The sequence below is a fragment of the Dichotomopilus funicola genome, assembly GCF_033296635.1.
Source record: "Dichotomopilus funicola strain CBS 141.50 unplaced genomic scaffold C8A04scaffold_17, whole genome shotgun sequence".
Classification (NCBI taxonomy): domain Eukaryota; kingdom Fungi; phylum Ascomycota; class Sordariomycetes; order Sordariales; family Chaetomiaceae; genus Dichotomopilus; species Dichotomopilus funicola.
The window spans coordinates 356,106-366,894 of NW_026944038.1; the positions used below are offsets into that span (position 1 = coordinate 356,106).

General features: G+C 56.0%; 1 protein-coding gene across 1 annotated transcript; it reads right to left on the reverse strand.

Annotated features, from left to right (window-relative positions):
* Nucleotides 1-903: 903 nt before the first annotated feature.
* Nucleotides 904-1,953, reverse strand: C8A04DRAFT_27036 (uncharacterized protein; the record flags this gene model as incomplete). The annotated part of the gene is made up of 3 exons (XM_062780143.1): nucleotides 904-1,023; nucleotides 1,133-1,689; nucleotides 1,767-1,953. 3 exons carry the CDS (start codon nucleotides 1,951-1,953, stop codon nucleotides 904-906), a joined length of 864 nt encoding a protein of 287 aa, XP_062638647.1.
* Nucleotides 1,954-10,789: the final 8,836 nt, after the last annotated feature.

Consider the following 10,789-nt stretch of genomic DNA (forward strand, 5'->3'; position numbering starts at 1 on the left):
TTGGGCTTGCAATGGCTTTTTTTGCACCAAACTCGCTAACGTCAACCCCCCCTGCTCGTCGCGGGAGGAGTGCTCCGAGAAGGGAGGGGGGACGGGGACAGAGGCTGATTTGTCAGATCTTTATCTCTCCGAAGTTAGGGGGGAGGGCGAGGGGGGATGATAGGAGTGATGGGAAAGACTTGGTTCCCGTGGAGGTGAGGTCCTGGGAAGTTAGGCGACTTGGGGGGGAAGGGTTAGAGAGGGAAAGCGTCGGCTCTAGGAGTGCATCGCGTTATTTACCGTGTTTGGTTCATCGAAGGAGACTAGTGTTTTTCACAACACGATGATGAGGATGGATGGCATTTTGGATAAGTAGTTATTGTTTCATTTGGTTGATTGTGAAAGGTTGAGCAAATATATGCTTATTCGTCTTGTGCTTTCAGCTCCCGGTCTCTTGATCGAGCGCTTCGACCTGAGGCGGGATTGATGTAGATAAATACACGCTAAAAAATCCCTTCCATACAAAGTGCTCCGTTGACGCCCCGCCTCCCAAGAGAAACAAGGGGAAATCTTGTGCTCTGCGCTATCCTGCTCCCATAGCCCTCCAGCCGTCCGTCCACCCAAGGTGTATAATGCTTCATAGTTCCAAGCCCATGAGAAAAAAAGGAAATGCTGTTCGTGTCCCGTCATTAGGAGAAAGGGAGTAAGAATCACCCTGAGACGATCCTCTTCCCAATACTCCCGGGGTAAAAAAATACAAAGAAATAGCGGCGATGAGCTCTAGATGTAGTAATATGTGCCAAACATTCGCCCAAATATATGTTGCCTTCCTGCGGCGAGAGAATCCAAAAAAAATAAAAAGCCAGAGAAGCCTTCTCCAGAGGCGCTTAAGAGCTCGCGCTCTGTACACCGTCCATGTTGGGTTTAGACATGCTGGAGCATACCGGGCGAGCCCGGCATAGAAAGGGGCGTGGTAGGGTACTCATAACTCCCCGAGTCCGAGCAGGTCGCGGAGTGATCGTACGAATGCGAAAGAGGTGGAGTCTGTAATTCGCCAAGAGGTCCCCGATCAGTAAGGTGTTCGGCCGTGAGAAGAAGGAGAGAGTGGCGTCGAGGGATACGCCGACGAAGATGAAGAGGGAGCAGCACTCACGTGAGGCATCTGATCGTAGGGCGAAGGGTGACCGGCGCTCATATCGATCCCGGGAAGAGGGTAGCCGTTGTAGGTCATGTAGGTAGCCATGCCCTCCTCTGCCGGCGCGCCCGGGTAGGCTGGCTCCCGCTTGATGGCATCACTGAAATGTGTCATGGACGGGAGTGTTACCGGGACGGGCGGTGCCGAGAGGTACTCTGGGTACGAATCGGTGGGCATGGGCCGGTAGCTTGGGACAGCCCCGTAGGTGGGCATCATCATCTCCTCTGGTGGCGGCGGGTATGTTGAGTAGGCGAACATGGGCGGGGTGTGCGACCGCTCGCGCTCATCGTAGGACTGGGGGAAGATGTACTCGTCGTCGTGGTGCATGGGCGGGGTGTATTGACTTTGCATCACGGGCTTGACCTGGGCGGGTGGTGTCTGTCGCGGCGCCTTGGGTGCTGGTGTGCGCTTCGTCTTCGCCGGGGGGCTGGGCTTCTCGTTGCCAGACGATGAGGCATCGTCCGAGGTCCCCGCCCGCCTCTCCAGCTCTTCCAGCCTCTTCTTAAGCTTCTTGCCTGTTCCCGAGAAGTTTAGTAAACCAGAACGGCCCCGAGAGGTTCGATTGCCTCCTTTGAGATGGGCCACAACATACGGTAGTTGCGCTGAGCGATGCGGTTCTGTATCCTCCTGCGCTCGGCGAGATCTGAGATCTTGGTCCAGTCCTCATCAGGGTTCGCGGAGCTGCTGAACGCGCTGCTGGTGCTGTGGTTGGAGTAGTGTCTTGTGGGAGCCGGGGCTGGTTGTGCCGGGTAGGCATATGTATGTTGCATGGTGAACATGGTGGTAGTTAACCGCCTTGGACTGTGCCTGAGGATGTGTGGGTTGTGTGGGTTGTTGTGGGTTTGTGGTCAACAAGATGTTGTAGGCAACACAGAAAGATGAGGTGAGAACTAAAACCCGAGATGTGAAGAGAGAGGACGAGGTGGGAATATAAACGTCTCGGAGACGAGTGCAGAGGCTTTCTATGAAGTCCGAGAGGGATCGTCTTGCGTGCCGGGATAGCTTCACGGCCGTTGGGATGATGGGAAGGCTCCAGGATTAAATATTGCAAAGCCTCCTTCGCTGCTGGGGTGGGAGGCTTGCTTGGAAACCCACATGGCGGCGTCGGGGTCAAGGTATGTACCTCGACTTCCAGTTCGACCCCTGTCGGTCGTTTCCATCGTCGTGGTCCACGGGCCACACCCACGGCCCGGGCAGGGGTGTAGATCGAGCCCCGAAACTGCCACACTGCGTCCGGCAACAGTGACAAGGGTGGAGGTACTTCTGGCCGCTATCCTGCAGCCTGGCCCAAGGTACCCGCTCCGGCGCCGCTGAGGCTTGCTGTCTCTCTGTACCAAGCAGCTGCAGGAGCTTGTCGCTGGCCTTAGTGACTGGCGAGGCCGTTACACTTTGAGCCATTATTCTACCCAAACGTAGTGTACTGACACCAGCGAGTTCCGCCAGCGAGTTCCGGTCGAGAAGAAATCCTTCGTTTGCTAACTAGTTCCCTGTACACGATATTTGGCGCAGCGCTGTCGCAACAGCCCACTCTGGGCGAGACATTTTCCAGAACGAGCAATAACTTGATGGGTCTCCGTTACGCAGGACTGCGGGCGGGAACTTGGGGAACCGGAAGCCACTCGCTACGAAGTACAACGTACCCCAATTCCAGTTGCTGGTTCGAGACGGAAACGGAAACTCCACGAGGGCTCACAGCCAACCAGGCGAAGCTCGCTGGCCCGTTGCTGCATGAAGGAATCGGGCATTTTGCGTGGCCGATTTTACGAGATGGTGCTGCGTAACGAAGGGTGCTGCGGACGCCGTGCGGGGACGGAATTTGGAAAACGGAGATAACCCCGGCCTCCGCAGTTCAGTGCTGCCAGGCAGCCAGAAAACTGCCTCAGGGTAAAATTAGCCCGCATCTGAAATATTTTACCCAGTTCTGGGGCATACGGTAAAACAACAGGGGTGTTTCCGGCTGGCGGTGTGCTCGATTTGGGGATGTGATTGGGTCGTGTAGAGATTTCGCCTAACTAGCTCATCCCCAGCATCATTTTCCTTCGAACCCGTAGGGCTGTGGTAACGCAGCCGAACTCTCTTTCTTGGCCAAGCCAAGCAACCAGGAGGATGGAAGTCTAGTGTAGGGGGGGTTTGTTTTTGATGTTGTCTCCGAAGCCAGCCTGATGGACGACAAGGACAGCAAAACACGCACCACACACCCTTGAAATGGTGTCGACCACAGCCAGCCTGCGTTGAGTTTCTCCTCTGCCAAGTGGCCGTTGGTCTCCCATGGCCGGGCTGCGGCAAGGGTCTGGGAGGTTGGCTGGTTGTTCGCGGGAACTCATGACTTCGCGCTGGCGTGCCCGAAATGAGCGGGTTGCGATTTTCCTGGGCCTGGAGTGATGGCCGCTCCAAACCACCATTTTCTCCGCCCCGGCTTTCAGAAAAAAGACATGGGGTGGCCGTTGGTGTCGACAAGCGAGGTCACCGTCCCGTGAAGCACAGGGTTGTAGGCCGGCACCGGGCTCTCTGCGGCACGGGCTCAGGCCGGGGCCAGCTTCGAGAACAAGTTCTGCCGTCGAGAGATTGTTGGGGGTCTCAGGTTCGTTTGTAAACACGTGCAAGCCCAATCACAGCGACCGCTGATCCTCGTTTGCTGAGACCGCCCGTGCCATAGACGGGTTTCGGCCATCGCCATCGGCTCCCGGCTAGGTACCTTACCGTCGTAGATGAGCACTACGAGATAAGTGGAAGAAAACACAACCTTGAGGTCTGATTTTGCAACGAGAGTGCACATCGCGTTGCAATTGCGGTATCAGGCGGTTCTTGCAGCGTTGGATTGAGCCACAAACGGGAAAGACCAAGCGGACAAGTGTGAACAGGGGTATGGAGCGTGCCCATTGGCCCATTTTCCGACTTGCAGGGCTTGAAATAAGGTTTCTCCGCAGGGGCCTTGGCATCGAGACGCCCCCAACACCAGGCCAACGTTGAGATCGGCAGGGCCAGTCCGCGTGCGCCAAATTTCGTTGCCTGTTCGCTCGTGTCCTCTCTCCAACCGCAGCACCTCCACGCCAATGACAATTACCAGTCGACCATTATCCTGGCCCCCTTCCCCCAAGCCCACGATTCCTTGTCGCGCAGTGAGTTCTGGACCGACGACTCTCCCGCTGCTTGTTTCTTTAGTCTCGTTTTTGAACACCCTCTTTTCCTTTCTGAGTTAGACACGCGGGCTCGTTGGGGACTTTCCGATTTTCGGCCGATTTTCAACCGACATTTTCTCCCCGCGCTTCTGCCCGATGGAGCGCTTCGACGAGTGACTACTGCGGAAGAAGGGCATCTCTATCCACTCGTCATATCAACAACTACCCAATGAATCACGGGTCCTCGTAACCAAGGGATAGTTGCAGTGTCCGGTCCAACTTCCCGCGCGCTCGTGGGCCAGAGCCATAACAATGCCACTCGCCTGACGCCGATCGTCGCCCAAAACCGCTCAAAAATATTGGCTATGGTTTGGTAGACTTGGACCGACACGACGCCAGCCATACCGCTTCGGCCCTTGGCTTTCCCTCAGACGCTTGTCGCGGCTGATGGCCATTGGATCCAACGAATGCCAGCGCGACACCCACGACCTGGGGACCAAGTGATCAAGGTTTGCCCCGTTCCATAGGCAGCAAGTTACCACTCACAAGCACTCGCCTTGATGTTGCCGACTCCGAGCTCCCCGTCGAAGTATCACCGGCATGGTTTGAACTGGGAAAGTAGCTCGTAAGGCCTTACTACTACTACTACTACTACTACGGGTACTGCATGTTGTACGTATAGTTCTGTGTTGAGCCACCCGGGTGGCCCTGTGTTTTTGAAGCCGGAGGCGCAGCCTTTTGGGATCCGGCAAAACTGGCTTCCGACTAGTCCCAGCCACGGACAAAAAATCACAAGGCTCACCGGCTCGATCGCATGCCGTGATGATGTGCTGCAAGTCATTCGACAACAATGGTTCCTAAGTACGCCTAGCTCAACGACGGATCCGTGGGATATTTCGCACTGAACGTCAGCCGCCCAGCGGGATGGCGCGCCGCGTATTCGTATCGGGGCCGGTTCCTGCGGCCAACTGTTTCCATTCTACCGGGAAAGAGGCGCCCCGTAGGGCTATCGCCAGGCCCAGCTCCGCGTGCCGGCGATAACTGCACCGTCCGGACGAGCCACGGAGGCGCCCAGTTTCTTTTTAAGGTGCTGACTGGCCACGCCTCCCTCCCCCCGGGTTTCCCTCACCCTCGGCCGCCCGTCAGCTGCCCGATAGGCGAAACGGAAACCAAGCTCTCTCGCCGCGTGATTGGCGCGTCGTTCCCCTTCCTCATCTCCGGCTTGGGAGTGATCTCGCTCATCTCGTCGATGGAGCGGACATTTTCTCTCTCCGACAAGCCTGCCTTGTTAACGTCTCGTAGCGGTCACCAGGATTTTTGTTAGGGCACGGACATTGTAATTTTAAGGCTCAGACCGGGCGCGGGGCCGCGAAACAGAATTCGGCCGACGGCCGTTGGATCAATGCTTGGGTTGCTCCCTCCCCTCGCCAAACGGCCATTACCGCTTGTCAGCTTGTGTTCTCGACATCGGGCGGCCCGAAGGAGGGGGGCTGCGACTCATTGGCGCGGTCGCTCTTGCGTATGTTGCTTGCTCGTGGTTCGCGGCACTGCTCTGCCGCGCCGCCGGTTTTTAGCGCAACCGAGCCAATCACGGTTGCCAGCGAGGCCCAGCCCAAAAACTCAAGATTGGGGAGGATCTTCCCGTTGCATCTATCATCGGCGCCGACTCGCCCAGCGCACGCGGTCCTTGCCAGGAGCAACACAATCTTTTGCAAGGGGGCCACGGGTTGGCGAAAGAGCACCAGAAAGAAAGGTCTTGTTGCTCCCGTTGCGACGCCAGCAAGGAGCGAGGGGGGCCAAGCGGGATTTGTCAACGCTGAGAAAGACCGTGGAACCCTGGCGCTACTGTGTAGCGCTGGCGATCGCTCCTCACGATTGGTGAAACGCGCGCGGCCGCGCGACGGAACAGCCACGACTGTTTCCCCAACAAGGCACCGATTCGGCAATTAAACAACACGATTCACGAGGCAGCCGCCATCACTCCCTTTTCCACGAAGTCACACAACTCATGACAATTGACCGCACGCCCCCTTTGCGTTCCGAATTTTCCCCCTTTTTTTCTTCAGGGGCTCTCCCAGTTCGGCGGGGTTCTGTGTTCTGGTGAATTCATCCCGCATTTTGTGAAGCCGGCGATTGCGGGCCGTTGATTCCGTTAGGTTCGACATGCTCTAATAACCACTTTGTACTATAATGCTCCTTCCTAGAGTCTATTTCCAATCCCTTCCTTTTTTGAAGGGAGAAGAGACCAAATGCCTTGCGCGTGTTGGCGGGGGCCCATTACCATCATGGCCTGGGAGCTCGGCGGTTCTGCTAGAGCGGTGACTCCACGATACACAGCACGCCGCTCTCGAAGTTCCCAGCATCTCGCTGGATAATCCGCGGTAGCACTAACCTCTTCTTCACTTCCGTAGACCATCATCTAGGGGGGTAGTAGTCTAATAACGCTACCCCTAAGTAGCGACAACCCAGGAGACGCTCATTGGTTTCAGGTACCACACGTTGCGACCAGTACACTAGGCCCGCCGCCGTTCGTAAAACATTCTTCCCTGCAGGCAATGTGACCTATGCGGCCTGTGCCGCCCCCTCAGGGGTGAAATGGGACCTGGTCCGGCTTTGGAAAGATGAGATGGCGATACGCAACTACGCGGCAAAGAACCATGGGGGCGCGGGGCAAAGCAAGGCAAACGAAACTCCGATACAACTCAGTTCTTCGCCCAAGCACGTGGTTCGCACATCCACGCCCCGAGCAAGGCAAAACGGAAAGGGAAAAAAAAGAATAAAAGAAGCAAAAAAGTACCACCGTCATCTCCCCGCTGAGAACCAGTCCGGGATAGGAAAGTGGGAAAGTCCCAAGAACAAGTGAAGGCCATATTATCGTGTTGCCCTGATGTTAGTGGGGTGAAAATCAGAACACGTGATGGAACGGCGAGATGGGGTTTCGGGAGCTCCGGCACGGCAATGGCTTGTTGATCGACGCTGCCGTTCATCCCACCCCCCTGGTTCTCCCACCAACTTCCAAAACAAGCAAAAACAGAGCAAGACCCAACGCAGCGCAGCCAGCCACAGAGCCAGAAAAAGGAAGCAAAAAGCCAACATTCGTCTAGAATGTCTGAGGAATCAAATACGCGGCTGCGGCCGCACCGTTGTCATGCGCTATGGATGAGCCACGACCGTCTTCCGAAAAGCCACTCCTTCTGCCAAATGCGTACGAATGCGTGTGGAATACAATTTGGTGCGCCACACGGCGATTTGATATCCGATCGGGACTTTTGGGGCCATGGAAAAACTGCTTCCATGATTACCTGATCTCAAAAGCCAAAAATATCGGCATGAATGTGGCAGGCAAGCAAGGGGATTGGTTCGTGCGTGTAACCTCCAACGTGCATAGTCCTTTCTGTGATTGATCGATGGGCCGCGTGGCCCATCGTCGATTGGGGGAAAGTCCCTGCCAGCTCCGCGATGAGACCGAGACCATGGCGTTGGAGTCGCGAGGCTGCCCCGGGTTTTTCTTCTGGGAGCGGGGATTTGGGGGGGACTTGTTGAAACCTCGAACGGAGGGCGTCCCGGCGAAGCGCCAGCGAATAGAAACGTTGAAGAACAACGTGGGCTGCTTTGTCAACGATGGATCAGTAAGCAATCTACCATCGCGGCATCTCCATGTTTTGGCGCACGCGGAGGTGCGGAACACCTGCTAAAAGTTTAGTTATGCGGACTGGTTTGCGGGAGGAGCCCAATTTCCTTGAGACAACGGCAGAGCATGGGTCGTGGAAAGGAGAGAGAAACGTCCATGAGAAACACTATCCAACCCCGTTGTCTCCGACAGAATCGGTCCTAGATTGCGAATGCATTGGAAATGGGTTTGCTTGGGTGATCCCCAGGCACAGCTTTGTCAGCCTGTTTCCGGGGTCTCTCATCTCTCCGGCACGGGATCAGGTACCACCACCCCGCTGTCTTTTTCGGTTGTTCCGGGGCCCCGGTCCTGTCGGCGATAAGGAGGGTAACGTCCGTCGACGACGATCAATTTCTTCGAGTGATTGAGGGCCTACACTAACTCGTGTCATGGTTAGGCCCGCTCTGCTTCGGGGGCCGGTGCCCAAACTCCCGAAAGACCTTTTGACGATGGTCACATCGTGGGTGAGGAGGTTTTTGGAATTTTGTTTAGAGATACGGATACCGCTCCAATTATACACTATAGTGTAAGCTACACTAGCGTAGGCAGTCGAGTCGAGCGGCAACGGCAACGGCAACGGCAACAACAGATGCAACCGCACAGTTCCTTAACCCCGGGCCCGAGCTTGTCAAGCGAGGACGATGAGGCATGCCACCTGCGGCAACTACACTAGTGTGAATGAACCCTCTCTGTCAGCGAGATGATGCCGTAATCATCACTAGCAGCATCTTGTCCGGGAATTATCTGGAGATGAATTCCGTTCAGTAGTGTACACTAAGTAGCGTCATTGCAAGGGCGCCCATTCAGGGCTGCTCGACAAATTGGGGGATGTTCACCTGCCGTGTTGAGGGTGCTGCGTGGACTGGTTGATTCCTCATCATTTTGTTGCGATAGCCCGTCGAGGGTTCAGTTGGGGGGATTTATTCCCGGGAACGAGCGAACCCCCAAAGCCACCGTTACCAGGCCCCCTGTATTCCCCATATGTCCACGAGCTGCCTGCCGTATCTTGACCAGACTTCTTCGCAGGATATCGTACACTAGTGCAAAGGACACTTTGTGACCGGGGTCTACCTGGATGGACTCTTTGTTCGTTCATGCTTCAGAAACACAGTTGGGGAAAAAAGAAATGAAAATGGCACATTGGGTCTCTCGTCGCAACTTTGTTTCTTTCCATGTGACGAAACGTCAGCCGGGCCGGAGAAAGGAGCAAGCTCCGCCGCCAATCGGAGAAGTCCTCGAGCTCGATTAAGCGAAGAGGGTAAAATGTCTGTTTCGGGACAGCTCTACACAAGGAGCCAGGTGGAGTATTTCAGTTTTGGTGGGGCGAAAACGGCGATGCGTCTCACGTTTCATGCCTATGTCCGTTTTTCAACGAGTGTAAAGCCGATCTGGGGGTTGGGTTTCAACGTCATAGGATGCGCATTGAAGAAGACGCAGCAACGCGGTGTGTCTAACAAATACTTCCCTTCCCCGATTCGTCGAGAATAATGGGTGAGGAGCCTGCCACTCTGCATTCTAGCCCTTGTCTTCCGCCTGTGGCTGCGCGCAGCGATCAAAACGGACGCTTGGCTGGATATGGGCATGATGGTACTCTCGTCTGCAGATACGTCTGGTGAACCGCGTACCGCCGGCATACCCGCGGGCGGCGTTCGGGTGTCGGGGTACCACCGTTACATCGGGGAACACGTCTTGGCCAAGTCGAGAGAAACAGGTGCAGCACCCCATAGGGCTGGCCGTGGCTGGTGCTTCCTTCCTCCTTTCTCCACAAGGAGCAGTAACCTGGCGCGACGTGGAACCTTGGCTGTTCCCCACGACATCATTCACAGGATCTAGGCAGAGGGAAGGCCGCTGGTTGGGCCTTCGTGTTTGGGGATCATTTCCAGTCCAGAGTCCACTATGATTATTCGGGCGGTTGGTCTCGCAGATTCGCTGGGGAGCGGAGAGCGGGCCTGCTATGATGCATGATGATTTCGCCCGGCCAGACGGATGCGGCAAACACCGACCCTCCCCGGATCACCGGTCTTCTCACAGCAAAGAAGAGATGTGTTTGCGCTGGACATGGCGGTGTAGAGCACGAGAAATAGCGGGCGAAGCGCATCCATCTCTCGGCTGTCAAGAGCCCTGCATGACCTCCTCGCATTAGGAAAGCATGGCCGAGAACATGGTTACACATCGGAACGGAGGTTGTACACCACAAGACTTGCTGTGTGGTGTGCTCTGTCGAGACGGCCCGCCTGGTTGATGCACGTCTTGATGTGCGCCTGCCGGTCTTGCATCTTGGCAAAGGTGGATGTGCCTCGTAGGGCTGAACTCCAGAGACACACCGAGAGCCGAGTTGGATATCGCGCCTCCGTACCTGTCCTCATCGGACTAGAGAGCTCGGCCATCTTCTTGGGTGCCGAGACCCGTCAAGAGACTGGCACGTCCCAGAAGAGGAACGGCGAGATGTCCCCACCCCCGCTCTCATCCCACCATGGATTTCTCGGTGCCAGAAATACGATTTGAGTTTGTCTCATGATAGCCAGCGTACAGAGTCCTTACCGTGCCTTCAACATCGGCAAGGGCCTGGTAAACGGCCGTGATTTTAAATCACCAATGATCCCGGTCGCTAAACGACTCGCATGGTGTCATTGTTGACATAGGCAGCAGCATCTTCAGGTGGCTTGTCTGGTATGTACGACGGTCGAGGGCGGGCGGCGCGCCGTGGTGTGGGAGACACACAAAGCCATTTGCGAAGGGAAATTAAAGGGCAAGAGTACCGCGACGGTTGGCCGAGTGTTCCGCGAGTAGCTGTTACCAAGCGTGGGGGGGGCTTCACGGGATTCC